This window comes from Sapajus apella, unplaced genomic scaffold (assembly GCF_009761245.1).
Source record: "Sapajus apella isolate SASKATOON/1434 unplaced genomic scaffold, GSC_monkey_1.0 scaffold33, whole genome shotgun sequence".
Lineage (NCBI taxonomy): Eukaryota > Metazoa > Chordata > Mammalia > Primates > Cebidae > Sapajus > Sapajus apella.
Genome location: NW_022436973.1, coordinates 23,387,661 through 23,411,638, shown reverse-complemented (window position 1 = coordinate 23,411,638; position 23,978 = coordinate 23,387,661). Strand labels below are relative to the sequence as shown.

General features: G+C 46.0%; 1 protein-coding gene across 1 annotated transcript in view; it reads left to right on the top strand.

The window, feature by feature from the left end:
* Nucleotides 1-23,978, top strand: part of TGM3 (transglutaminase 3) — a 48,344-nt gene that overhangs the window by 18,386 nt on the left and 5,980 nt on the right. The window contains exons 6-11 of the mRNA XM_032295627.1: nucleotides 2,511-2,688; nucleotides 2,793-2,928; nucleotides 13,230-13,333; nucleotides 15,454-15,699; nucleotides 19,316-19,624; nucleotides 22,739-22,896. Coding sequence (XP_032151518.1) covers nucleotides 2,511-2,688; nucleotides 2,793-2,928; nucleotides 13,230-13,333; nucleotides 15,454-15,699; nucleotides 19,316-19,624; nucleotides 22,739-22,896 — 1,131 coding nt within the window. The remainder of the gene's footprint in view (nucleotides 1-2,510; nucleotides 2,689-2,792; nucleotides 2,929-13,229; nucleotides 13,334-15,453; nucleotides 15,700-19,315; nucleotides 19,625-22,738; nucleotides 22,897-23,978) is intronic.

Below are 23,978 nucleotides of genomic sequence, written 5' to 3'. Positions count from 1 at the left end.
CATGCCTGTAATCCCAGCTACTTGGGAGGCTGAGGTGGGAGGATCACATGAGCCCATGAGTTGCAGGCTGCAGTGAGCTATGATTGCACCACTGCACTCCAACCTGGGTGACAGAGCAAGAGCCTGTCTCAAAAAAAAAAAAAATGGCTAAAAGTCAAAATGTCAGAGTGAGTTCTTTAACCCTCTTAAACTAAATAATTCCCAGATATGCTGTAACCTTTGTTTATTTATTTATGTGGTTCATGGTTTAGGCATTTCTTGATCTCTTGACTTTTGAGCTGGATATGTCCATGCTAATGAGCTAGTTACTTGGTTAGAAATGTGAATAACTTCTCAGCTGCATGATAAAAATCTGGTGTGCATCTGAGAGGGCTTTTGGAAAGAGCTGAGTCTTAGACCGAACCTCGCAGGAAAGGGGTAAGGAAGGCCCGGGGAACTCAGAGGCTCTAAGGAGATGAATGAGGACCAGAGTAGCCGAGGGAGGGCATGGAGAGGAAGTGAGCCTGGAGCAGAACCTTGAAACCAAATGACCTGGAAGAGCTGGGATTAAAGCCCTGGTCCCTTAGAAAGCCGAGCCTCTTTGGCCCCGGAGAGAGTGGGTGAGGCCAGCGGCTCCTGCGGCCGCTGACTCACTCGCACCCCAGGGCCAAACCACTTTATCGTGGAGCCAATTTCCTCAGCTGCACCTCCCTGATGCTCTTTTCAGAACTCCCAGTTGGGCTGGGCCATGAGCTAATTATGGCCTGTGCAGAGCTTTGAAATGCTCATCTTTCCACCAGAGATGACGGTGCTGATTGCCACTTTGAAGGCTGGAGCACCAGTGACTCAGGAGACGGGGAAGGGCTGCACAACCTTCCATCTTGAAGGAGGCCCTGTCTTGCCTGACTCTGCCATGACAGCCCAGGCCCTCCCGGAAGGGGTGCAGAACTCATCACTGCACTGAGGGGCTGGCAAGGCTGGGCATAGCCTGTCCTGGGCAAGGATCCTTCTGTGTCCAGACTGTCCATTCTCATAGGCCTTGCCACTTACAGGCACTCCAAGGAGAGGGGGTGGGACTCACAGGCTGGAGGAGCCATCAGAGATCCTGGTCCAGCCTCTCATTCCACAGTTGACATAAATGACTGCAATGAGAGGCTGGACCAGGATCCATTTCATCGACCCTGACCCTTGACTGCGGAAGACACCTCAGAAGGCCTTTGTCCTAACTTTCCCTTGAAAATTCCCTTCCCTGTTGGAAGGTGAAGAACTAAGGCCCAGAGAGGTGAATGGACCTTTGTGCAATCATCAAGTTGGCAAGTGTCCAGGTGGGGCTTCTAACCTCGGTGTCTCCTCTCTTTCTCTTTTAACTTTTATTATGGAAAAGTTCAGACCTATATAAAAGTAGAGAGAAGAGCATAATGAACTCCTGTGTACCCATCATAACCTTCAACAATTACCTCTTCAGGGCCAGTGTCATTTCATCTCCGGCCCTCTCTTTCACAGATGATTTGAGAAATCTTAGACAGTACACATTTATCATCATTTCACCTGTAAATATTTCCAGGTATGTCCCTAAAAGACAGTGGAACTCAAGCCTCTTGATTTCTCATCCCGCGATCTTTTCAGGCTGCCTCTTGGTTGTGTCACTTAGACTAGAACCGCGCCTTAAACTGAATGAATGAATGAATGAATGAGTAAACTAACAAATTAACAAATAGCTGAAGGAATGAAAGAAAAGAAATTCTCTATCTTTATTCTTTCCAAGAAGAAGTTAGTTGCTGAAGTTCTAAAGTGATCTTTTTGGCTGTGGGCAGTGGCTCACACTTGTAATCCCAGTACTTTGGAAGCTGATGTGGGCGGATCACTTGCAGTCAGCCTGACTAACATGGTGAAACTCTGTCTCTACCAAAAATACAAAAACTAGCTGGGCATGGTGGTGCACACCTGTAATCCCAGTTGCTCTGGAGGCTGAACCAGGAGAATTGTTTGAACCCAGGAGGCGGAGGTTGCAGTGAGCCGAGATCACGCCACTGGACTCCAGTCTGGGTGACAGAGAAAGACCCCATATCAAAAACTAACAAAAAATAAATAAATAAACTGATCCTTTTGTAAGACAATACACCAAAAAAAAGTTTCAAACCATGGACTCCCAGGCATACATATAACAGTGATAGCCATTAGTTCCTGCCAGAAGTCCTCTGCAAGCTGGATTTGTGCCCCTGCCTTGCCACAGACAAGCTGCACTGTCTGTTTCCCATGTCGGCCTGCTGCACAGGAGTGACGTATGGATCAAGGACAGTCAAACACAGCCTGTCTGGGAAAGCACCTCTAAACTCGTAAACCACTCCAAACCCGTAGGGAATAAGTGTTACAATGATCTTCCCCAAGTCACCTAGAAAGACAAAGAAAAGTTCAATCACAGTCCTTGCCTTCTTTCCTCATCTCCCCACCTGGTCCTCTGAATTCTGTATGTCACTCTTCCTAGGAAAGGCATTAGCGCTGACTCATTTGGGGGGGTGGTTTCTGCGCAGATCAATAGCAACGATGACAATGGTGTGCTTGCTGGAAATTGGAGCGGCAATTACACGGGTGGCCGGGACCCCAGGAATTGGAACGGCAGCGTGGAGATCCTTAAGGATTGGAAAAAATCTGGCTTCAGGCCAGTCCGATATGGCCAGTGCTGGGTCTTTGCTGGGACCCTCAACACAGGTACTTTGGGTATGGCGTGCCTTGGCTGGGTCAGTGAGTGGCAGTGGGGTATACCAATGTACCACCTCCACCACCTGAGTCCTCACGTACACCTTGACTTGCAGCACTACGGTCTTTGGGGATTCCTTCCCGGGTGATCACCAACTTCAACTCAGCTCATGACACAGACCGAAATCTCAGTGTGGACGTGTACTACGACCCTATGGGAAACCCCCTGGACAAGGGTAGTGATAGCGTATGGTAAGTATCTCACCTTTTCCCTGAACCTCGAGCACCACCTTTGAGTGGCTTCTCACTCTCACCATTCTCCTGGGACCCAGGTCCAAACAGGAGTTGCAAGGCAAGTAACATGTCAGCAAAGGACATAGAATGGAAATGATGGCAACACTGATTACACACTTAGCAGCACCTAAGGCACCTCTCCTCAGTGCTCTGCAGTCTGCTAGTCCTATCTTGCTCCCGTCAGAAAAAGGGTCTGATCCTAGTGAAAGACAGGGCTCCTAAATTCACTCTAAATTCATGGGATCCATTAGACCTTATATGACTTTAGAAGATAAAAGTTGAAACTGTCACTTTTCCAGTAAGAAATATACATTTGTTTCATTTCAGATAATCCAAATTATTTATAAACTTTCTCTTTTTTTATTATACTTTAAGTTCTGGGGTACATGTGCAGAACGTGCAGGTTTGTTACACAGGTATACATGTGCCATGGTGGTTTGCTGCATCTATCACCCCGTCATCTACATTAGGTATTTCTCCTAATGCTATCCCTCCCCTATCTTTCCCCACCCCCTGCTCTCCCTACCCAGCCCTCCACCCCCACGATAGACCCCAGTGTGTGATGTTCCCCTCCCTGTGTCCACATGTTCTCATTGTTCAACACCCACTTATGATTGAGAGCATGTGGTGTTTGGTTTTCTGTTCTTGTGTCAGTTTGCTGAGAATGATAGTTTCCAGATTCATCCACATCCCTGCAAAGGACATGAACTCATCCTTTTTTATGGCTGTACAGTATTCCATGGTGTATGTGTGCCACATTTTCTTTATCCAGTCTATCATTGATGGACATTTGGGTTGGTTCGAGGTCTTTGCTATTGTGAACTGTGACACAATAAACATACATGTGCATATATCTTTATAATAGAATGATTTATAATTCTTTGGGTATATATCCAGTAATGAGATTGCTGAGTCAAATGGTATTTCTAGTTCTAGGTCCTTGAGGAATCACCACACTGTCTTCCACAATGGTTGAACTAATTTACACTCCCACCAACAGTGTAAAAGTGTTCCTATTTCTCCGCATCCTCTCCAGCATCTGTTGTCTCCTGATTTTTTAATGATCTCCATTCTAACTGGTGTGAGGTGGTATCTCAATGTGGTTTTGATTTTCATTTCTCTAATGGCCAGAGATGATGAGCATTTATTCATATGCTTGTTGGCTGCATAAATGTCTTCTTTTGAGAAGTGTCTGTTCATATCCTTCTCCCACTTTTCAATGGAGTTGGTTTTTTTCTTGTAAATTTGTTTAAGTTCTTTATAGATTCTGGATATTAGTCCTTTGTCAGATGGGTAGATTGCAAAAATTTTTTCCCATTCTGTTGGTTGCCAGTTCACTCTAATAATAGTTTCTTTTGCTGTGCAGAATCTCTGGAGTATAATTAGATCCCATTTGTCTATTTTGGCTTTTGTTGCCACTGCTTTTGGTGTTTTAGTCATGAAGTCCTTGTCCATGCCTATGTCCTGAATGGTATTGTCTAGGTTTTCTTCTAGGGTTTTTAAGGTGTTAGGTCTTATGTTTAGATCTTTAATTCATCTGGAGTTAATTTTTGTATAAGGTGTAAGAAAGGGATCCAGTTTCAGCTCTCTGCATATGGCTAGCCAGTTTTCCCAACACCATTTATGAAATAGGGAATCCTTTCCCCATTGCTTGTTTTTGTCAGGTTTGTCAAAGGTCAGATTGTTGTAGATGTGTGGCATTATTTCTGAGGCCTCTGTTCTGTTCCATTGGGCTATATCTCTGTTTTGGTACCAGTACCATGCTGTTTTGTTACTGTAGCCTTGTACTATAGTTTGAAGTCAGGTAGCATGATGCCTCCAGCTTTTTTTTTTTTTTACTTAGGATTGTCTTGGCTATGCAGGCTTTCATTTGGTTTCATATGAAGTTTAAGGTGGTTTTTTCCAATTCTGTGAAGAATGTCAATGGTAGCTCGATGGGGATAGCATTGAATCTATAAATTACTTAGGGCAGTTAGGGCAGTATGGCAATTTTCACAATATTGATTCTTCCTAATCCTGAGCATGGAATTTTTTTTTCATCTGTTTGTGTCCTCTCTTATTTCCTTGAGCAGTGGTTTGTAGTTCTCCTTGAAGAAGTCCTTCACATCCCTTGTTAGTTGTATTCCTAGGTATTTTATTCTCTTTGTAGTATTCTCTTTGTGAATGGGAGTTCACTCATGATTTGACTCTCTGTTTGTCTGTTACTGGTGTATAGAAATGCTTGTGATTTTTGCATATTGATTTTGTATCCTGAGACTTTGCTGAAGTTGCTTCTCAGCTTAAGGAAATTTTGGGCCGAGACAATGGGCTCTTCTAAATATACAATCATGTCATCTGCAAATAGAGACAATTTGAATTCCTCTTTTCCTAATTGAAGATGCTTTATTTCTTTTTCTTGCCTGATTGCCATGACCAGCACTTCCTTAAAGAGAAAAAGAAAAGCAACACATCTTCTCCTAGCATATATATACTTATTATATGCCTTAGTTGTCAGAATGAAAAGCTCAGAGTTTATTCTGGATTCTGGATGAAAACTTTTTTTTGTTTTTTTTAAGACAGAGTTTTATTCTTGTTATCCAGGCTGGAGTGCAATGGCACAATCTTGGCTCACTGCTACCTCCGCCTCCCGGATTCAAGCAATTCTCCTACCTCAGCTTCCCGAGTAGCTGAGATTACAGGCATGTGCCACCACACACAGCTAATTTTTGTATTTTAGTAGAGATGGGGTTTCACCATGTTGGTCAGGTTGGTCTCGAACCTCTGACCTCAGGTGATCCACCCTCCTCAGCTTCCCAAAGCTCTGGGATTACAGGCATGAGCCACTGTTCCTGTCCAAAACGTTTTATATATATTTGGGCATTTACATCCCTAACCATAAATATACTATGTGCACACTATCAATGCACATGGGTGTGAACACACACACACACACACATAATTTTATGATAGATGCTGCTGGAAATAGGTTATATAAAATGTGTAGACATATATCTATAACTGCATAGACAGATAGATATTATGTAGATATAAAAATAGATATTATTATAACTGTTTAAGGTTATATCACATACCAAGTTATTACTGGATGGCAATTGACAAGGATGTCTATATCTGTGTACACAGTGATATCTATGTGTCTATATAAAGTACATATTTATCTATTGTTTTAATCCATTTCAAAGGCTACACACACACATAATTGCTCACATGCATGTATATGGCTAGATAATCATATGACAGATGCCATCTTATTTTTCGATGTTCAATTTTGAGATAGTCTACATAAAATATTTTTATTACTTATCATTCCCAGAATAAGTACGCCTAAGTTTTCTGAATTGTGCTCAATGTAACTAAGGGTATAAAGTGAAAGGAAAATAGATAATAATGGAAAAAGCTGTTAAAACAAATAAATAACAACTCCATACAACAACCCAACTGAGTAATAAAAGCATCCCTTCCCTTCTGAAGGAGAGTGAGTAGTTCGCCCCAGGTCAATGGATTTCAGGGTTTTATTGGGGGAGAGAAAGCTTATTTAAGGAGTTTCTTTCTTGGTCTGCACATACACAACTTTCTCTGGAATGACATTGCTTCCTTGTGGCCGGACTGTTTTTCAGCTTCTCATAAATGAGTGTCTTTTCTTTTCCCTGGGCTTTTCTTTGTTCTTGTGTCCAAAATCCCATTGCAACTAGCTCTGATCATTGGATCTATGCCATTCCTAACTAGTTTCTTCTGCAAAAGGAGATAGTTGGTCAGACAAGTTGGGGGTCCCCTTGGCATATCTTTTCTGTGATTATCCTGCACACTAGGAACTGCAGGGACTTGGAAAGCTTAAGTCTCAGTTCCTCCATTGAAAGGTTTACGGTGCTGTTAGGAGACAGCGGGTGGGGAAGCTACTCCTAGAGGCTAATTAGCAACACAGCATGGTGTGTGATGTTCAGGGAAGTGATTCAGAAAGGGCTATTGGGAACTCGGAGGAAATCCTCAAGGAAGGCGCCCTGGAAGCAGGAAAGTGGGGGTTTTAAGCTAAATTTAGAATTAGAACACAGGTCTCTTGGTTACTGATTCACACTGCCCCCCACATCAGCTTAACATCACCTTTGGGACATGTAGGAACTGATGGAGACATTCTAGGGTGGCTCCGTAGTCATTTCTGTGGCCTCATGGGAGGGTGCCAGGTGCAGAAGCTCTGACTGTTCCTGAGGGTCTTGTCACCTCTCTCCTCCCCTCCCCTTTTCTGAACCTTCTCAGAAAGCCAAGGGAACTGATAGTTACTCCCTACTCCATTCCCTCCAGCTGATGGCTGGGGGAGCCAGCCCTCATGCCAGCTGGGGAATGAGGACAGGGAGTCCCAAGCACTAGCTCCAGCCCTACTGCCAAATTGCTGTGAGGCTTTTGCAAGACACTTCATCCTTCTGGTCCCAAGTTTCTTCGTATGTGAAATATAAGGGTTGACCTAGAACTAGATGATCCCTTAAGTCCTTTGCCAGCTTAAATTTTTTTAATTCTCTGTCACTTCAGCCCACTCCACTTTCTGTAAGAGAGCTAGCCCTCCCAAGGGAGCCCTACTGTTCCTTCCCCATTAAATCCCATGCAGGGGAGAGCTAAACCAGGAGCCAGTTTCTGCCTGGAGTGAAATTATTGAACCATTAATATAAGGGCAACTGGAGTTTGGACAGAAAACCTCTGATCTGAATCTTAGCATGTTACCGAAAAGTGTTTTAGAACCTTGTCCAGATTTGCCTAAAGTAATAAAATGTGAGAATCAAGGGAGATGGAGCACTAGAAGTGCTTAGCAGTAGTAACAGCAGCAACTGGTAATTTGTTGAGCAATTGTTGTGCGCCAGGTACTGTTCTAAGTGCTTGCGTTTCATCTTCACAAATGAGGCAGACGTTGTTAGTATCATCCCCACATTACTTTTTATGGATGAGAAAACAAAAGCCCTAAGAGAAAAAACTTGTCTACAGATAAACACCTGGAGACATTTAGACACTCTAAACATATAACATTATGTAAGTTCTCGCCTTTGCTACACCTCAATTTTCCACTATTAAAACAAAGGGCCAGATCAGGGGACTGCAGTGCCTTTTTCTAGGTCTCTTAATCACATTCATAGCAGCCAGTGGAGTAAATTTTCTTCTAAGCCACTCTGCTCATGCCAATGGTTTGGCTTAGGAGGCACACAGCTCCAGAGATTTCACTCTCTTCGGAGTGACGACACTTTCCAGGGAGCTCAGTTTGGGATGCTTCTTGGAGATGTCCTCTTTCTGGGCCGCTGCAAAGGGTCTCTGGAGCGTATTCAGCCACTGAGCAGCAGCCGAATGATTTGGAACAATTTAGGCAAGGTTATCTTGGCTTTTCTGGCTTTTTTTCTTCAACCATTTGACTTGATCCCCCAATTTCTAGAGTCATAGATCTGACTCTACATGTAAACTTTGCAGAGCTCTGAGGTAGAAGGCACCTAGAGACTGCGCAGCCCTGCCAGGGAGGTAGAGTTGGGCAGTGCTTTCAGAGAAGAGCTGTCAGCACCCACACCTCAGCCAAGCCACTGGCTCCTCATGCAATCTCTCCACAGCCTCTGCCTCTGAATGCCTGACTCCACTAGTCCTGAGCTGGCTCCCAGGCCCTTAGGAAGCGAAGGAGAGTGATTTCAGCGCAGTAATAATTCAGCAGACGTGATTCCGTGCACACCTACACTGGACTCTGGGCACCAGGAGGAACAAGATGCAGGAACTGTGCTGGAGGGGGGTTTTGCTTGTTTGTCTTGTTTTCTAACTGGGCCTTAGAGACCGAACTTATAGCTGCATAAATAGCTCAGTGATTATGGAGTGGCAACAAAATCAATGAATTATTTCCAAGATTCGGAGATAGCACAGAGGTATGGTTGGCACTCTCTCAGCATGTCAGGAAAGGCTTTTGGCAGAGGTAGTAACTGAACAGAATTTGGGAGGACAAATGGGAGTTTACCCACAGAAGGGTGGGGATCGGGGCCACTTTCTAGGCCGGGTCTCCTAATTCTGTGAATTCAAAGGGAAGCATAGCTCAGTTGGTGTCTCTAGAGCAGTGGTTTATAAATGTCAAAGATTGCATCAGAATTAATTTGGGCGGAGAAAGATGAGAGCAGCAGGAATCTGCACTTTTTAATAAATGCTTCAGGTAGTTCTGATGCCCACAGCCTGTCCTCTCCTGAGCTCCTGCTCCTGAAACCTTCAGGAAAGCAGTGGAACCCGAGGTTGCAAGGGGAGAGAGTGTGACACACAACGAGAAACTCACGCCGGAGTTTCCACATGGCGCCACTGGGCATTAGAAAGATGCATATCCCAAATATTTACGTGTAACTAAAGTGGCTGGCTTTTGCATGAGGGAGGAACCAGGATGTAGTTGTTATCTGCTCTGGCTTAAATTCCTGCCTTGCAAGCAAGAATTAAAGTACAACTACTTATCAAATTTTTTTTTTTTTTTTTTACCTACTTGCCCTTCCCCTAGGGTACTCTGCCATGATCAAATTGAATGTGAAACTCGGTTTTCTCATTCACTTTCTCATCCCTCCCCTGCCTATTTCACCCACCTAGGACCATCTTCCCACATTTCTTCCCCTGCCTTCTCCTTGCTGAGCTCTGACTGATCCTAAAAACCTGTTCAAAAAGACTCTTGCTGGGTCCTGGAGACCATTGCTATGATGCCTTTAAAAAATAATTGTAGAAAATTTCAGGATACATAAAGAAATAAAAATCATTTATGATCTTATTCTCATATTTTTAAAACTTGGTAGTTTTCCATTCATCTTTTCTCTGTGAGTTATTGTTATTTGTAGAATTGGGATGATACATTTTACAAGGCATGAGTAGAAGACAGAACATGTAATAGATACATCCCACTTTTTCCCACACCTCGAAACCAGCCACTTCACCATTAGTTTTAGTCATGTGTTTTTTGCTAAACATTATATCATGAGCATTTCCCCATGTCATTAAAAAATCTTAAAAAATAACATCATTTCAAATGCATCATAAATGCATCATATTCTGTGATATGGAATGGAACCTATGTAAAATCAGGTTACATAAAATGGAAGCTACTGTTAACTATTTCCCTTCTTTAACCCCATCTGCCTGGATTCAAATCCCACTCTGCTTACTCACTGTAAGACCTTCGCAAGTCACTTAACTTCTCTGAACCTCAGTTTCTGGAGTTGTTGAATGGGGAAGAATAATTATTTCTGTCTTTTAGGGTGTTGTAAGGATTAAATAAGTTAATATATGCAATAACACAGAACACAACTTTCTGTGTTAACACTGTGTTAATTATGATCATTCATATTATATATATATTCTAATTATAGAAGTAATGAGTAATTCACATGACAGAAAATAAAAACATTACAGAAATAAGTAACATAAAACTTAGTTTGTATGCGCTATATACATAATACATACACCAAACTGTTAATGGTGGATATCTAAGAAAATATAATTATTGGGGACTAACTTTCACCAACGTCTTATGTATAATTTTTAATAGATGGATTTATCATACATCTACCTATATACACATAGGGTTTTTTTTTTCTTTTTCCTTTTTTATTTTCATAGGTTTTGGGGGAACCGGTGGTATTTGGTTACATTGGTAAATTCTTTAGTGGTGATTTGTGGGATTTTGGTGCACCCATCTCCTGAGCAGTATACACTGAACCCAATTTGTAGTCTTTTATCCCTCACCCCTTCCCACTCTTTCTCTCTGAGTCCCCAGAGTGCATTGTGTCATTCTTATGCCTTTGCATCCTCATAGCTTAGCCCCAACTTATGAAGGAGAACATATGATGTTCAGTCACATTGATTTTCTTATGTCATGATATCTCTTAGACATCTCTCCCTGTAAGTACTAGATTGATTTTACTTGTTCTTTTTGAGAAATGTTGTAAATTCCATTGCATGGCTCTACCACTATTTATCTGCCACTTCCCTTATTGATGAACTTTTGCTCCAACATGTTTGCTATTACAAACAATGCCTCGGTGGACACCTTTGGATGTACATCTATGTGCACTTACACGAGTTTTTCCATAGGAGAAATTCCTAGATGTGGACTTACTGGCTCAGTGGGTATGCAGATTTTTAGAGGTTTTTATATTCCTTGCCAAATTGCTTTCCGTGAAGGTCATACCAATTTAAACTCCCACCAGTGGAGTATGACAGTGCTTGTTTCCCACCTGGAAATGAGTGCAACAATGAGCATCACCCTATGCTTTAATCTCCGTCAGTCTTACAGGTGTAATCTATGTATCTCTGTCATGTTATCTCTTTGTCATTTTAATTTTCTTTTAATAGTACTGGGGTTAAAACTATTTTCATCTGTTCAGTGGTTATTTGTATTTCTTATAAAACTTGACTGCTCATTGCTATTTATAGGCATGTTTTTCTTTTTCTATTTCTTATTTCTTCACCACTTAGTTCAAAGAAAGTATGCTTTTTCTTATTGATTTGTAAGCACATTATAATATTGCTACAGTAAATATCTAGCATGTATGTTGCATATATTTCTGTCTTTTTTTTTCAATCGTTTGTCTCACTTTGCCTTCAAATTAGATAATTTCTAGTCATCTATCTTCAAATTTATTGACTCTTTCCTCTGTCATCTCTATTCTGCTAATAAGTTTATTTGTTACATCATTTAATTTCAGATATTGGTCTTTTTTCCAGTTAAAGTTTTCCATTTGGTTCTTTTTCATATTTTCTATTTCTCTGCCAAAAGTTTCTCTCTTTTCATTCATTATGAGCATATTTTTCTTTATTTCATTAAGCCTAGCTCCAGTAGCTGCTTTAGTCTTTGTCTGACAATTCCAACATCTGGATTATTTTATGGTTGGTCTCTGCGGACTGTCTTTTCCCTTGAGGATAAGTCACATTGTCCTGGTTCTTTGTTTGTTGAGTAATTTTGGCTCATACCCCAGACATTGGATTTGTCTGAATTCTGTTATCTTGTTTTAGCCGTGTATCTTGGGTGACTCAATGTGCAGACTGTCTCTCCCCTGTGGTAGGCAGTAAGTGGCTCTGCTCTTGGTTCAGTGCTTTTATCTCCAACTCAGTGCTTCGTGGTCTGCCTCATACATGCATGATTGAGAGTGACTCAGAGGTTTGGGCAGAAATCCTCCCTCACTCTGCAGCAACCCAGGTTGGCCCAGGCTCTGTTCCTTGTTCCTCAGGTCAGAAAGCTGTGGGCTGCCCATTGAGTTCTTGCTCCATGCATTTTACCCCAACTGTGGCCTTTCCTTAGAGCAAACTCATAAAAAGTGCAGCTTCCTCCACATTCTGATTCCTCTCCAAAGTCTTCATGCTTTGATCATCCTCAGATGTATTTTCTAGTTTTTCATTTTTTTCCCACAGTTTCTCATTATATACAAAAGGATTCATCTGTTTTGAGCTTATACTCCATACCAGAAACAGAACTACAGGTTTTTTGTTTGTTTTTTTGTTTACATGTAACTTCAATATTTTTACATGCTCGAACATGTGAGTCTCTTCCTTTATGGCTTCTGAAATGGGCAGTCTGCTTAGAATTATCTTTTCCACCTGTTGAGTATAGAATTTTTTTTTCCACGTTGATTAGAACTTGGATTTATGTCGGACTTGTATTTTCTTCATGTTGATCTGAAAGGTACCAAGACCAGTGTAGTTTCCATGGGAGTAGAAAGGAGGAGAGAAGAGGGCAGAACTGGGAAACAGAATAAGACTTTGGCTACCTGGCTGTGCCTTGTGGTGACTGAGACTTACAAATTGAGACACAAGACAAATAATATTTGAGGACTGGCAGATGTCATTCTTCCGTACAGACCCCAGCCAAAAGACTGTGTGGCTCTTAGGTAGGCCAGTTACTCCTGCTGCAACCCCATTCATTTCAGACTACATAGAGCACAGAAGCATACCCCACCAGGCACAGGGAGAAAGCTATGTGGGTTTGCCCCTGGGTAGCTGGCTCCAATTTAGATTTGTTCTGCTCCTTAGAAAGGTGCATGCTGGTCAAGGCTTTGACTTTGGAGTTAGGCATACACGGGTCCAAATTTTGACCCTGCCATGCATAAAAATAGTACCCATTTCACAGTGCTGTGAGGATTTCCAGAGACAGTGCTCACCAGGGCTTAGCATAACAGCAGTCGCAGGGTAAACTCACTCGATGCACATAAGTGTAAAGATGTGTTGTCTTGCTGCTCACCTACTGTGTGGTCTTGGGCAAGTGCTGCAGTCTCTGGTTCTGTCTGCAGGAATTTCCACGTCTGGAATGAAGGCTGGTTTGTGAGGTCTGACCTGGGCCCCTCGTACGGTGGATGGCAGGTTTTGGACGCTACCCCTCAGGAAAGGAGCCAAGGTAACTTCTCGGGGTGTGGTTCTAAGTTGTGTGCCTCACAATTATTTACAGCCTTGGATAGCAGCATAGGGTAGTAACTCCAAAGCCCTCTCCATCTCTGGAATGCATGACAGGATTAAAACAAAAATAGCTTTAAAAATAGATCTCCCCTGCTAATTTTGTTTGGCTTGGGCTGCGTTTAAGTGAGTGCCTGCCCTGCACCCACAAAGGCTGCTGTTGCTGCAAAGAGCCTTGGCACAGGCCAGGTGAGCAGAGAGAGGAGCCTTCCTCTTCCAGTAATGATTTTCCTGCACCAACTACAGCTGCTTCTCCCTCCCAGCACAGAAAATTTGCGGTTCCCTGTTGCCCTTGGGGTTTAGTCCACATTCTCCACTGGTCACCACCCACAGCAGCTCTCTCTGCCATGCCAAGCTCCCCCTTAGGCAGGCTGCCTCTGCCATCCCCATCCCGGGCCTCTGCTCCCTCCTCTGGCCTTTCTCTGTCTCCTGCCCCATCAGGGGTTGGGTCCCAGACTCTCCAGGAGTGTTTTCTCTTCCCTCCTCTGACCTCTAGAGTATGTCTTGTCTGTTACCCTCATTTTCAGTTGTTTCTTGAAACATTAAAAAGTGATTTATGGGGCTGGGCATGGTGGTTCGTGCCTGTAATTCCAGCACTTTGGGAGGCCAAGGCGGGTGTATTACTTGAGGTCAGGAGTTCGAGACCAGCCTGAGCAACATGGTGAAACCCTGTCTCTACTAAAAATACAAAATTAGCCAGGCATGGTGGCACACACCTGTAGTCCCAGCTACTTGGGAGGCTGAGGTGGGAGAATCACTTGAACCCAGGAGATGGAGGTTGTAGTTAGCCAAGATCGCACTGTTGCACCCTGGCCTGGGAGACAGAGCAAGACTGTGTCTCAAAAAAAAAAAAAAAGCGATGAGCGATTTATAAAGTAATACATGCACATAGTTGAAAAAAATTCAAACTATTCTAAAGGACTAACAGTGAAAATTAAGTCTTACCCCACCCCCAACCCTAAGCTCCTCTACCAGAATCAGTGTATGTTACTAAATCTGGGGGCTTGGAGGTAACTGAGATGTTTGCTAGGCCACTATTTTCCAGACTTTTCATTGCAACCCATTAGTAGTTATAAGATCTAGTTAGTGGGTTGTGGCCATCATTTTAGGAAAGAAAAATGAAATGGAATGGAATGGAAAAGGGGGAAAGGAACATAAACTATCCAGGTTCATTAGATATAGTTAGACTAAGGACCACTGTCCTGTGAAACTTTTGTTTCTATATCATATGTGTGCCAAGATGTCAAATGTAGTTCTTTCTCGGGATTGTGGAGAAAAAAACTGAAAGGCACTGACTACCTACCTATCCATCTATCTACCTACTATCTAAACTTGCTATGCTGAATTCTAAGGGGAGGGAAGAAATGGTCAGGCTTGAGAGCTCAGAGGAACAAGAGGCCCATGTAGGCTGCCTGTTCAGGGAAGTCTTCCAGGAATAGGAAGGTGATGGGCTTCTAGGCACGAATGAGTTGTAGAGGTAGAAAAAAGGCAGCCACCAAGGCAGGCAGGTCACGAGCAGAGATCGAGACCATCCTGGCCAACATGGTGAAACCCTGTCTCCACTAATATTACAAAAATTAACTGGGCATGGTGGCATGCGCCTGTAGTTCCAGCTACTCAGGAGGCTGAGGCAAGAGAATCACTTGAACCCGGGAGGCAGAGGTTGCAGTGAGCCAGGATTGTGCCACTGCACTCCAGCCTGGTAACAGAGCAAGACTCCATTTCAAAAAAAAAAAAAAAGAAAAATAAAGGCATCCACCTTGAGCACAAGACAGCAAGACTTTCCTCTTTAGGAAACAGACCAAGGACAGTGGGTTAGCATGGATGAGGCGCCTGTGGAATGCGGGATGTGTGGTCTTATGGAGGGTGTGAGTTTGACCAGCAAGAGAATAATAGCCCAGGAGGTCTCTGCGGAATGCCACATGAGTGCGACATGGTCGGGGTGAAGGAATTTGGGAGGGGCAGAGGTAGAGGTTTGCGGTGGTCCTGGAAGGCCCTTGGGAATTGAGCACTGGGCAGGCTGTGGCCTTGGCATATATTGAGCCTCTGCATCTTGGCCTCTAGGAGTGTTCCAGTGCGGCCCCGCTTCGGTCATTGGCATTCGAGAGGGTGACGTGAACCTCAACTTCGACATGCCCTTTATCTTCGCGGAGGTTAATGCCGACCGCATCACCTGGCTGCTTGATAGCAACACTGGCACGCAGAGGAAGAATTCTGTGGACAGTCGCAGCATTGGAAGGTATATCAGCACCAAGGCGGTGGGCAGCAACTCTCGCATGGACGTCACAGACAAGTACAAGTACCCAGAAGGTAGGAGGGGCACTGACGGGGTGGTACTGTGAGGAGCTTAATGGAAGGAGGATGGCTCTGAGGGTGGAGAGGAGAAAAGGTCTCCTCCTGCCCCGCACTGGCAGCCGGTTCTGCCTGAGTGATAGGATTGCTCCCTAGCACCTAACAACCACCTTCCAGGACTGTTTCCAGCGGGTGCAAAACCATCATGGGCAGCTGCTGTGCCAGTGGAAGTTTGTTGCAGGGCACAGATGGTTGTCAACTCAGCCATCTCCAGCTGTGTCCCTGTCTCAGCTGCACAGCTGGGGTGACAGCACCATGATTGGACATCATAGGGAGAGACACAGCCCCCTTGAAAGGCCCCCAAGGGCTTTAGGAGAGATTTCTCCATCCGTCTGCTGACCTAGCCTCCGAGAAACTCAGGCAGAAAGCCATCTGAACAAAGAAATGGACAGAGAAACCCAGAGATGTGGGCTCACACTGTGCACGTTTGGAGATCTCCCAAGAGGCCAGATGAGGTGTGATTACATGGTATGAATGCACAAGCCCCTGAAATCTCAGGTAGCCATATATTGCTGGTCACCCTAAAGTCACCTTGGAAGGCCAGTTGCTGCAAGGCTGCCTCAAGTCAATTACATTCACTGCTCAGAGTTGCTTTTGAAACCAGCAGTGCATCTCTTTGAGGATTCTCAGTGATGACAAAAGTTCTGCCTTTGAAGTTGAAGTTCACTTTTAGAAACAGCCAAAAGTAATTTAGTGCTTGCTCTCGCAGGCCATAGTCACTCCTTAATGGGGTCAACATTTCACTCTTTCTAAAATGCTTTGAAATGCTTCATTCCATTGACCCTCACGGTTAGTTCTGAGGGGTCAAGAAAAGTATTATTACAAAGGTGCACGCAGTACCCCCTAAAGTAAGCCCTGAATCTCTAAGTGACTGTTGGCTATTGCTATTGGCCGAGTTTACAAAAGAGGAAAGCTGAGTGCAGGAGATGGGATCTCACTTCAAGTCCAGGTGGGTGCTCCTCCAGTGCTGGTATTTGTGAACATTCAGAGGCACAATTTTAGGAGGTTGGTGACCTCAATCTGGCTCCAGTCTTCCTCTGCAGGTCATCCCCAGGACTGAGGTCAGATATCCCTTCGCTCAGTCAGTAAACATGTTCTGAGCCCTGACTGAGTATCTGCTTCATGCTGGGCCTTGGGGATGCGACAGAGGACACTGCAGATGGGCCAAGGGTGTGGAGGGCGGAGATGTAGGACAAGTATTTCCAACAATGTTATGACATAGGAACAAGCGTAGTGGGCCAGGGAGCAAAAACTCTGGGGCACAAGGTGAACTCCAGCTCTACCAGCCATAACTGTGCGACCTCCAGCAAGTTTCCTCTGATCTCTGAGCCCTCATTTCCTCTCTGAAGAATCAGAAGAGCAATGCCTGTCCTCAATGGGATTTAAATGAGCCAGTGTACACAAAGTACCAAGTGCAATGCCTGGCATATAGTCAAGACTTGATAAATAGCAGTGGTAATCTTTATCAGTTTGAACATCTGCAGCCTTGAAGGAACAATAACCTCCCAAGGTGACTACTTTGCAGGCACTGCTTACATGGCTGTATGACCCTGTGGGGTTCCTCACCTTACCCTCACACCTTGATCTCTGACTGTCCCAGCCAAACCTCCTAAACAATGGAGAACGAGCAGGTCCATTGTGGGGGTGGGGGGAGGGGGTCTCTGGAGGACTCCTGGCAATGCCCCAGCCCTTAACGTGACAGGACAGATCACCCTGCCTGATGCTGCCCAGATCTTCTTACCTAATGATTCTAGCTTCTCTCTGAGGGCCCCAGGGAGGAAAAGCCAATAAAATAGGTTGCTAAGTATTGATGCAATAACAACAGCAAAGGGAGAAAACAGCAGGAGGAAGCTTAGTCTTGAGTAAGCCCAGCAGGTGACCTATATAGGCATCAAGGCTCCAAGCCTCATTGTGCAAACACACCGGCTTCGAGGTCCCAGGCACGGAAGGCTCAGATCCGTGCACTGCCTTCAGCTCTGGGTGTGGACTTACAACTGGACTAGAGAATGGGAAGGCATCAAAAGGAGCCCAGCCCACCAGGAACTAGCAGCTTAGGTAATCTGGCTGCCTGCCTCCTTTTCAGCAGGGTGTGTGGGAGGAAACTTAGACCGGGGTCCAGACACCAAGGAACTGGCCCCCTCTCTGCCTCTGCAGATGACCGTCCCAGTCCATCTCAGAGTGGTCTGGACAAGCTGTGTCTCTTCTTAGGGTCTTAACTTGATGGGCATGGATAAGTCGGCCTCTGAATTATCTGCAAATCACATGTAATTTATGGGAAGGGGCTTGCTGTATCATAAAGTGCTTATGGTAAGTCATCGGGGCCTGGTGCAGTGGCTCACGCCTGTAATCTCAGCACTTTGAGAGGCTGAGGTGAGAGGATCACCTGAGGTTAGGAGTTCAAGACCAGCCTGGCCAACATCATGAAACCCCATCTCTACGAAAAATACAAAAATTAGCTGGGCGTGGTGGTGGGTGCCTATAATCCCAGCTACTTGGGAGGCTGAGGCAGGAGAATCTCTTGAATGTGGGAGGTGGAGGTTGCAGTGAGCCGAGATCATGCCACTGCACTCCAGCTTGGGTGGCAGAGTGACACCCTGCCACACACACACACACAAAAAGGCCATCTGGTGCCTTAAGCATTTTACAGGTTGTTGGGGAAAGTGGGAGAACCTAAGTGTGGTCTGCGGAGTAAACATGGTCAGTCTTCCTTGTGTACCTCTGTCTGGGTTCCTGGAAGGTCAGCACCTTCTCATAGATCTATCTTCAGGTCAGGCCTTTTGTGAACTGCTCAGTCAGCCCTGGCTCAGAGGCTTGCAGTCAGTTACTCAGTTCTGTGTGCCCTGAGAGCCGTTTTGGGGTACATCCCTGTCATTCTCTGTGGGCCACTTATGCCATCACACTCAGCAGTGCCCATAGCCTGAGTGAGAGTCAGAAAACCCATCCTTTCCTCCAGCACTTGCAGCTTTGAAACCTGGAATCTCTTGACAATTTCAACTAGTCATAACTTGGAAACCTGTCGGCCATGGGAAGTCCTTGTCAACTGGCACAGATCAAAATGTCACTCCTTGGCTCTCAAGCCACCTTTAGAAACAAGCCAGAAGAACACAGTTTACAAAAAATATTTTTTAAGGAAGTCAGTTCTAAATCATCACCTTATTTTTTGGCTTATGAATGTATTCTAATCTTTTTCAGCTTGGTTCTTGTGACTTACCTTGAAATTATCTGTTTGTTCTTTAAGTCTCACAAGAGACCTTTTATCAGAAAAAAAAAAATGAAATCTAACCTAATTAACACAAACAAATGATCAAACCACATAGTAATTGTGTGTAGGTGCTGATGAAACCTTTCTACAGATTCCGGGAAATTGAGAGCAGATTGGAAAAGCACCAAAAAGCAGCTGGTCTGTGAGTCTCAGGTTAAGACGGGTGAGCAGGAGGCCTGCGGAGGTCAAATGCCTGCTCGGGCAGCAGTAGAGCCAGCACCAGTCCCAGGCCACCTGTCCAGGCCGGGCACTGTCCTCTGCCCAGGTTGCCTCCACATCTCTGGGGTGTTTCTGTCTTTTCCCACCACACAGGCTCTGAGGAGGAAAGAGGAGTGTTCCAAAAGGCTTTGGGGAAACTTAAACCCAACGCATCATTTGGTGCAACGTCTTCACTGGGTTCGGAAACAGAGGAACAGGAGCCCAGCATCAGCGGGAAGTTCAAGGTCACTGGTTTGCTGGAAGTGGGCAAAGAAGTCAACCTGGTCCTACAGCTCAAAAACCTGAGCAGCGATAGGAAGAGAGTGACAGTGAACATGACAGCCTGGACCATCGTCTACAATGGCACACTTGTACATGAAGTGTGGAGGGATTCTGCCACCTTGTCCCTGGACCCCGAGAAAGGTAAAGCATCCCTCAGTTGGAGGGGATCCACAAATTCAAGGTAGCCAATGGCCTTCTGGGGCTGCAGCGTGTCTGCGGGGCTCCAGGTTAGCTAAGAATGGAGCAGCCATCAGCCCCTGTGGTTAAGCCACGACTTTATGCTTTGGAAGTTGCTGTTTCTATGAGCAGAGTGATGACAACCAAATGTCAGGGTGGTGCCAACCAAAATCCTATTACGGCCCAAGGGAGGAAGGAGGGAGACTTTGGCAGTTCTTAACTATGGCACAATATCCCTTACAGGTATACACCAACTCACACAGTTTGACCTCCTAAAAAAACAAGGCAGATTTTCAATATCCATCTTACAGAGGCAGAAAGGGAAGCTGGGAGATATTTGTGACTTGCTTCAGAGATAAAGTGTCATAGGTAGTAGCAGTGTTAGGTCTTGGTCCTAGGTTTTCTGACGCTGAGTCCAGAACCATCCCCTGTTTTCTAGGTTGCATTGCTGTTACCCACCTCACCCCACCCCACAACTAATCACTCTTCAAGTTTGACCTTGGGAAGGTGGCAATGACCACGGGGCCCTAAACCTTGGCCCAGGACTCCCCCACAGCTGCCACGGGGTGGGTGGATTTTCTGGAGTCCTGACAACAGTGACAGGCTTTCTTAGAGATCTGAGCATTTGGGAGAAACGGCGACTCCTTGCCCTTGGGTAGCAGGGATGGGAAGAGAACAAGGTGGAGCAGATAAAGGCTGTCTGTGGAAGGATTAGAATGCAGGTGTGCCCACACTGGTAAAATCCTTGAAGCTGTTATGAAAAGTTTGGACTTACAAACCAGATTAACAAGGGTGGGGTGGTTATTCGCTTCACATAAGGGACTAATAGAAACTGATTAATTATACAGCCCATCTTGAAAGGATTCTGTCTCCAAAGAAACTGAGAGGTGTCACACCTGTCAGAAGGTAGTATCCCCTAGCCATCTGTCTTCTGGCAGAATTTTAACAGAAATCTTTTCAATATCAGAAGCAACTGCCTGGCTGTTATTGACCTTAGAAACTCAAACGAAGAGCTTCTTTTTTTTTTTTTTTTTTTTTGAGGCGGAGTCTTGCTCTGTCTCCCAGGCTAAAGCTGAAGTGATCATAGCTCACTGCAGCCTCAAACTCCAGGTTCAAGCAATCCTTCTGCCTCAGCCTCCCAAGTAGCTATAGTCCCAAGTAGCTAGGACTACAGGCATGCCACCATGCCCAGCTAATTTTTAAAGTTTTTTATAGAGATGGGGGTCTCACTATGTTACCCAGGCTGATTTCAAACTCCTGGCCTCAAGCAATTTTCCCACTTTGGCTTCCCAAAGTGCTGGGATTACGGGCATGAGCCACCATGACTGGCCAAAAGAGCAACTTTTGGAAATCAAAAAAAAAAAAAAATTCACAGGATGGAAATGGTTTTTAAAAAATCCTTTTGCAGAACTGATTGGAAAAGAGAGAGGAGGCAGGTATACAGTGGTCTTAGAGCCTGGTTGTCTGCCAAGATATTGCTGGATGACCCTGGCGAAGTCTCCCTCCCTTTCTGAACCTCAGTGGTCACTGATGGTGAGGCTTGGACCCGCTGATGCAAGGGCCTGCCCTCTCCACATGTGGGGCACTGTTGGCAAATTCCTCCAGTGCTAAAAGCAGAGGCAGCTTCCTCTGCAGTCTTACCTAAAAGAGTATGTGACACTGTGGGTCCTGGGGCAACCCCAGGCCACCCAGCATGACAGCCTGAGGAAGGAGAGCACCTAAGCCCATCAGAGGAGGGGGGCCCCGTGGCCCGCAGGGTCAGAAGAGGGGACTTTAAGCATGGGGAAGGAGCCAGATGCATGGAGAAAAGCCAGGGGAGTAATTTCCATCTGGGGGAATGCTGTGAGTCAAAATATGGGGACAAAAGGTGCCTGTTTTGTCTGCAGAACAAGAAGTGAGGAAGGTTATTTTAAGGGACAGGTGACACAGGGCCAGGCTGAGGGGTCTGAACTGTATCTAAGGTAACGAGGAGCCACAGAAGATTTTTGAAGTGATATGTGACACGGAAGAAGAGTGATTTAGAAGGAAAAAAAAAAAAACAAAGCAAAACAAAACAGTTTTCCAGGCCAGGCGCCGTGGCTCACGCCTGTAATCCCAGCACTTTGGGTGGCTGAGGCAGGCAGACCCCGAGGTCAGGAGTTTGAAACCAGCCTGGCCAACATAGTGAAACCCTATTTCTACTAAAAATACAAAAAAATTATCTGGGCATGGTGGCAGGTGCCTGTGATCTCAGCTACTTGAGAGGCTGAAGCAGGAGAATTGCTCGAACCTGGGAGGCCGAGGTTGCAATGAGCCGAGATCTCACCACTGCACTCCAGCCCAGGTGATAGTGCGAGACTCCGTCTCAAAAAACAAACAAACAAACAAACAAAAAAAAACTAGCTTTCTACGGCTTTGTCTGGCTGGTGTGTGGATGATTTAGAAGCAGGAGAGATCTAAGGCATGAGGGGGACGCAGTGGCAATAGAAGCCCGGGCTATTAGACGACTGGGAGGATCCTAAGCGTTTGTTTGGCCAGCACCCCGGCTTCCCTTCCTACTTATTATTTGTGTTTCTCATGACTGCTACTGTTGTTAGGCAATCAGGTGGCATTTTTATTCTTCCCCTGCCCCTCAAGAGGACACCTATGGCCAGGCACAGTGCTCATGCCTATAATCCCAATACTTTGGGAGGCCAAGGTGGGAGGATCACTCGAGTCCAGGATTTTGAGACCAGCCTGGACAACATAGGGAGACTCCATCTCTACAAATAATTTAAAAAATAAAAAAAAAGGACACTTGCCCTCCAACACTTTTCAGGGTGGGGAGGAAGCAGCAGTATCTTTATCCCCTGTGAGCTCATCCTCCTGGGAATCTGCCCAGCCAGAGACAGACCTGGGGTCTCCTTGGCCCCTGCACTGGAGCCCACCCTGACCAGAGGGACGCTTCTCACAGCACCTGGCCCAAGGAGGGCTCAGTCCAGCCCGGGGCTGCAGATCCTCCCACCAGCTCGCCCTGCGTTGGCTTGGTGTCAGTTCTGAGGAAGGTTCACAAGCCATCCCCACTCCCCCTCACTCCGATCCCCTGGCTTCTCCTTCCAGAGGCAGAGTATCCCGTGAAGATCTCGTACGCACAGTATGAGAAGTACCTGAAGTCAGACAACATGATCCGGATCACAGCCGTGTGCAAGGTCCCAGACGAACCTGGGGTGGTGGTGGAGCGGGACGTCATCCTGGACAACCCCACCCTGACCCTGGAGGTAATGGGGTGGGAAGGGATGCCGCCCCCCAGCCAGCCCAGCGCCCATGAGCCCCACCATCCCTGTGAGCCACAGTTCTCCCAGACTGCAAAGGAGAGTTTTTTACTTGCTGGGAGGGGCAAAGAACTGGGTCCGGCTCAGGTCCAGCCTCTGTCAATTAGACCAGCCAAGAACTCCCACTCAGGCCCGTGTTTCTGCTCCCCATCTGGTGAGACAAATGCATGCATTTGCCTGGCTGCTTCTCGGGTTCTAGTTTAGAATCACTGGGGACATCAGCTGGGGAGGGGGCTGGAGGGACTCTTTTCAGCTCATTCCCCTCTCACTCAGCTACTGAGCATCTGCTGCGTTTTGGGTTATGCCAGGCTTGGGAACCACAGAGAGGCACAGCTATGGGTCCTGGGCACAGTGAGCTGACATGTCAGAGCCACAGCCCAGCCCCCTGTTCATGGACCAGAGCAGAAACAGGCATGAGCCACAGCATCTCTCTGTGGTCTAGACACTGGAGTTACAGAATCGTGGACTCTTAGGAGCCTTGTCACATGCTCCTGTGATCTCGTTTCACACGAGTAAACCAAGGTCCAGAGAGAAGGGAAGAGCCAGCTTCTGCCAGAGCCAATGCTACACCTCAGGCCCTGGGACTCCCAACCCATGCCCCTCCAAGGTGTCCTGGAACTCAGCCCATGCCCCTCCAAGGTGCCCTGGGACTCCCAGCCCATGCCCTCCAAGGAGTCCTGGGACTCCCAGCCCATGCCCCCCTAAGGCGTCCTGGGACTCCCATCCAAGGCCCCCCCAAGGCGTCCTGGGACTCCCAGCCCGTGCCCCCCCAAGGAGACTTGGGACTCCCAACCCATGCCCCCCCAAGGCGTCCTGGGACTCCCAGCCCATGCCCCCCAAGGCGTCCTGGGACTCCCAGCCCATGACCCTCTAAGCACCCTGGGACTCCCAGCCCATGCCCTCCAAGGCATCCTGGGACTCCAGCCCATGCCCTCCAAGATGTCCTGGGACTCCCAGCCCATGCCCTCCAAGGCGTCCTGAGACTCCCAGCCCATGCCCTCCAAGGCGTCCTGGGACTCCCAGCCCAT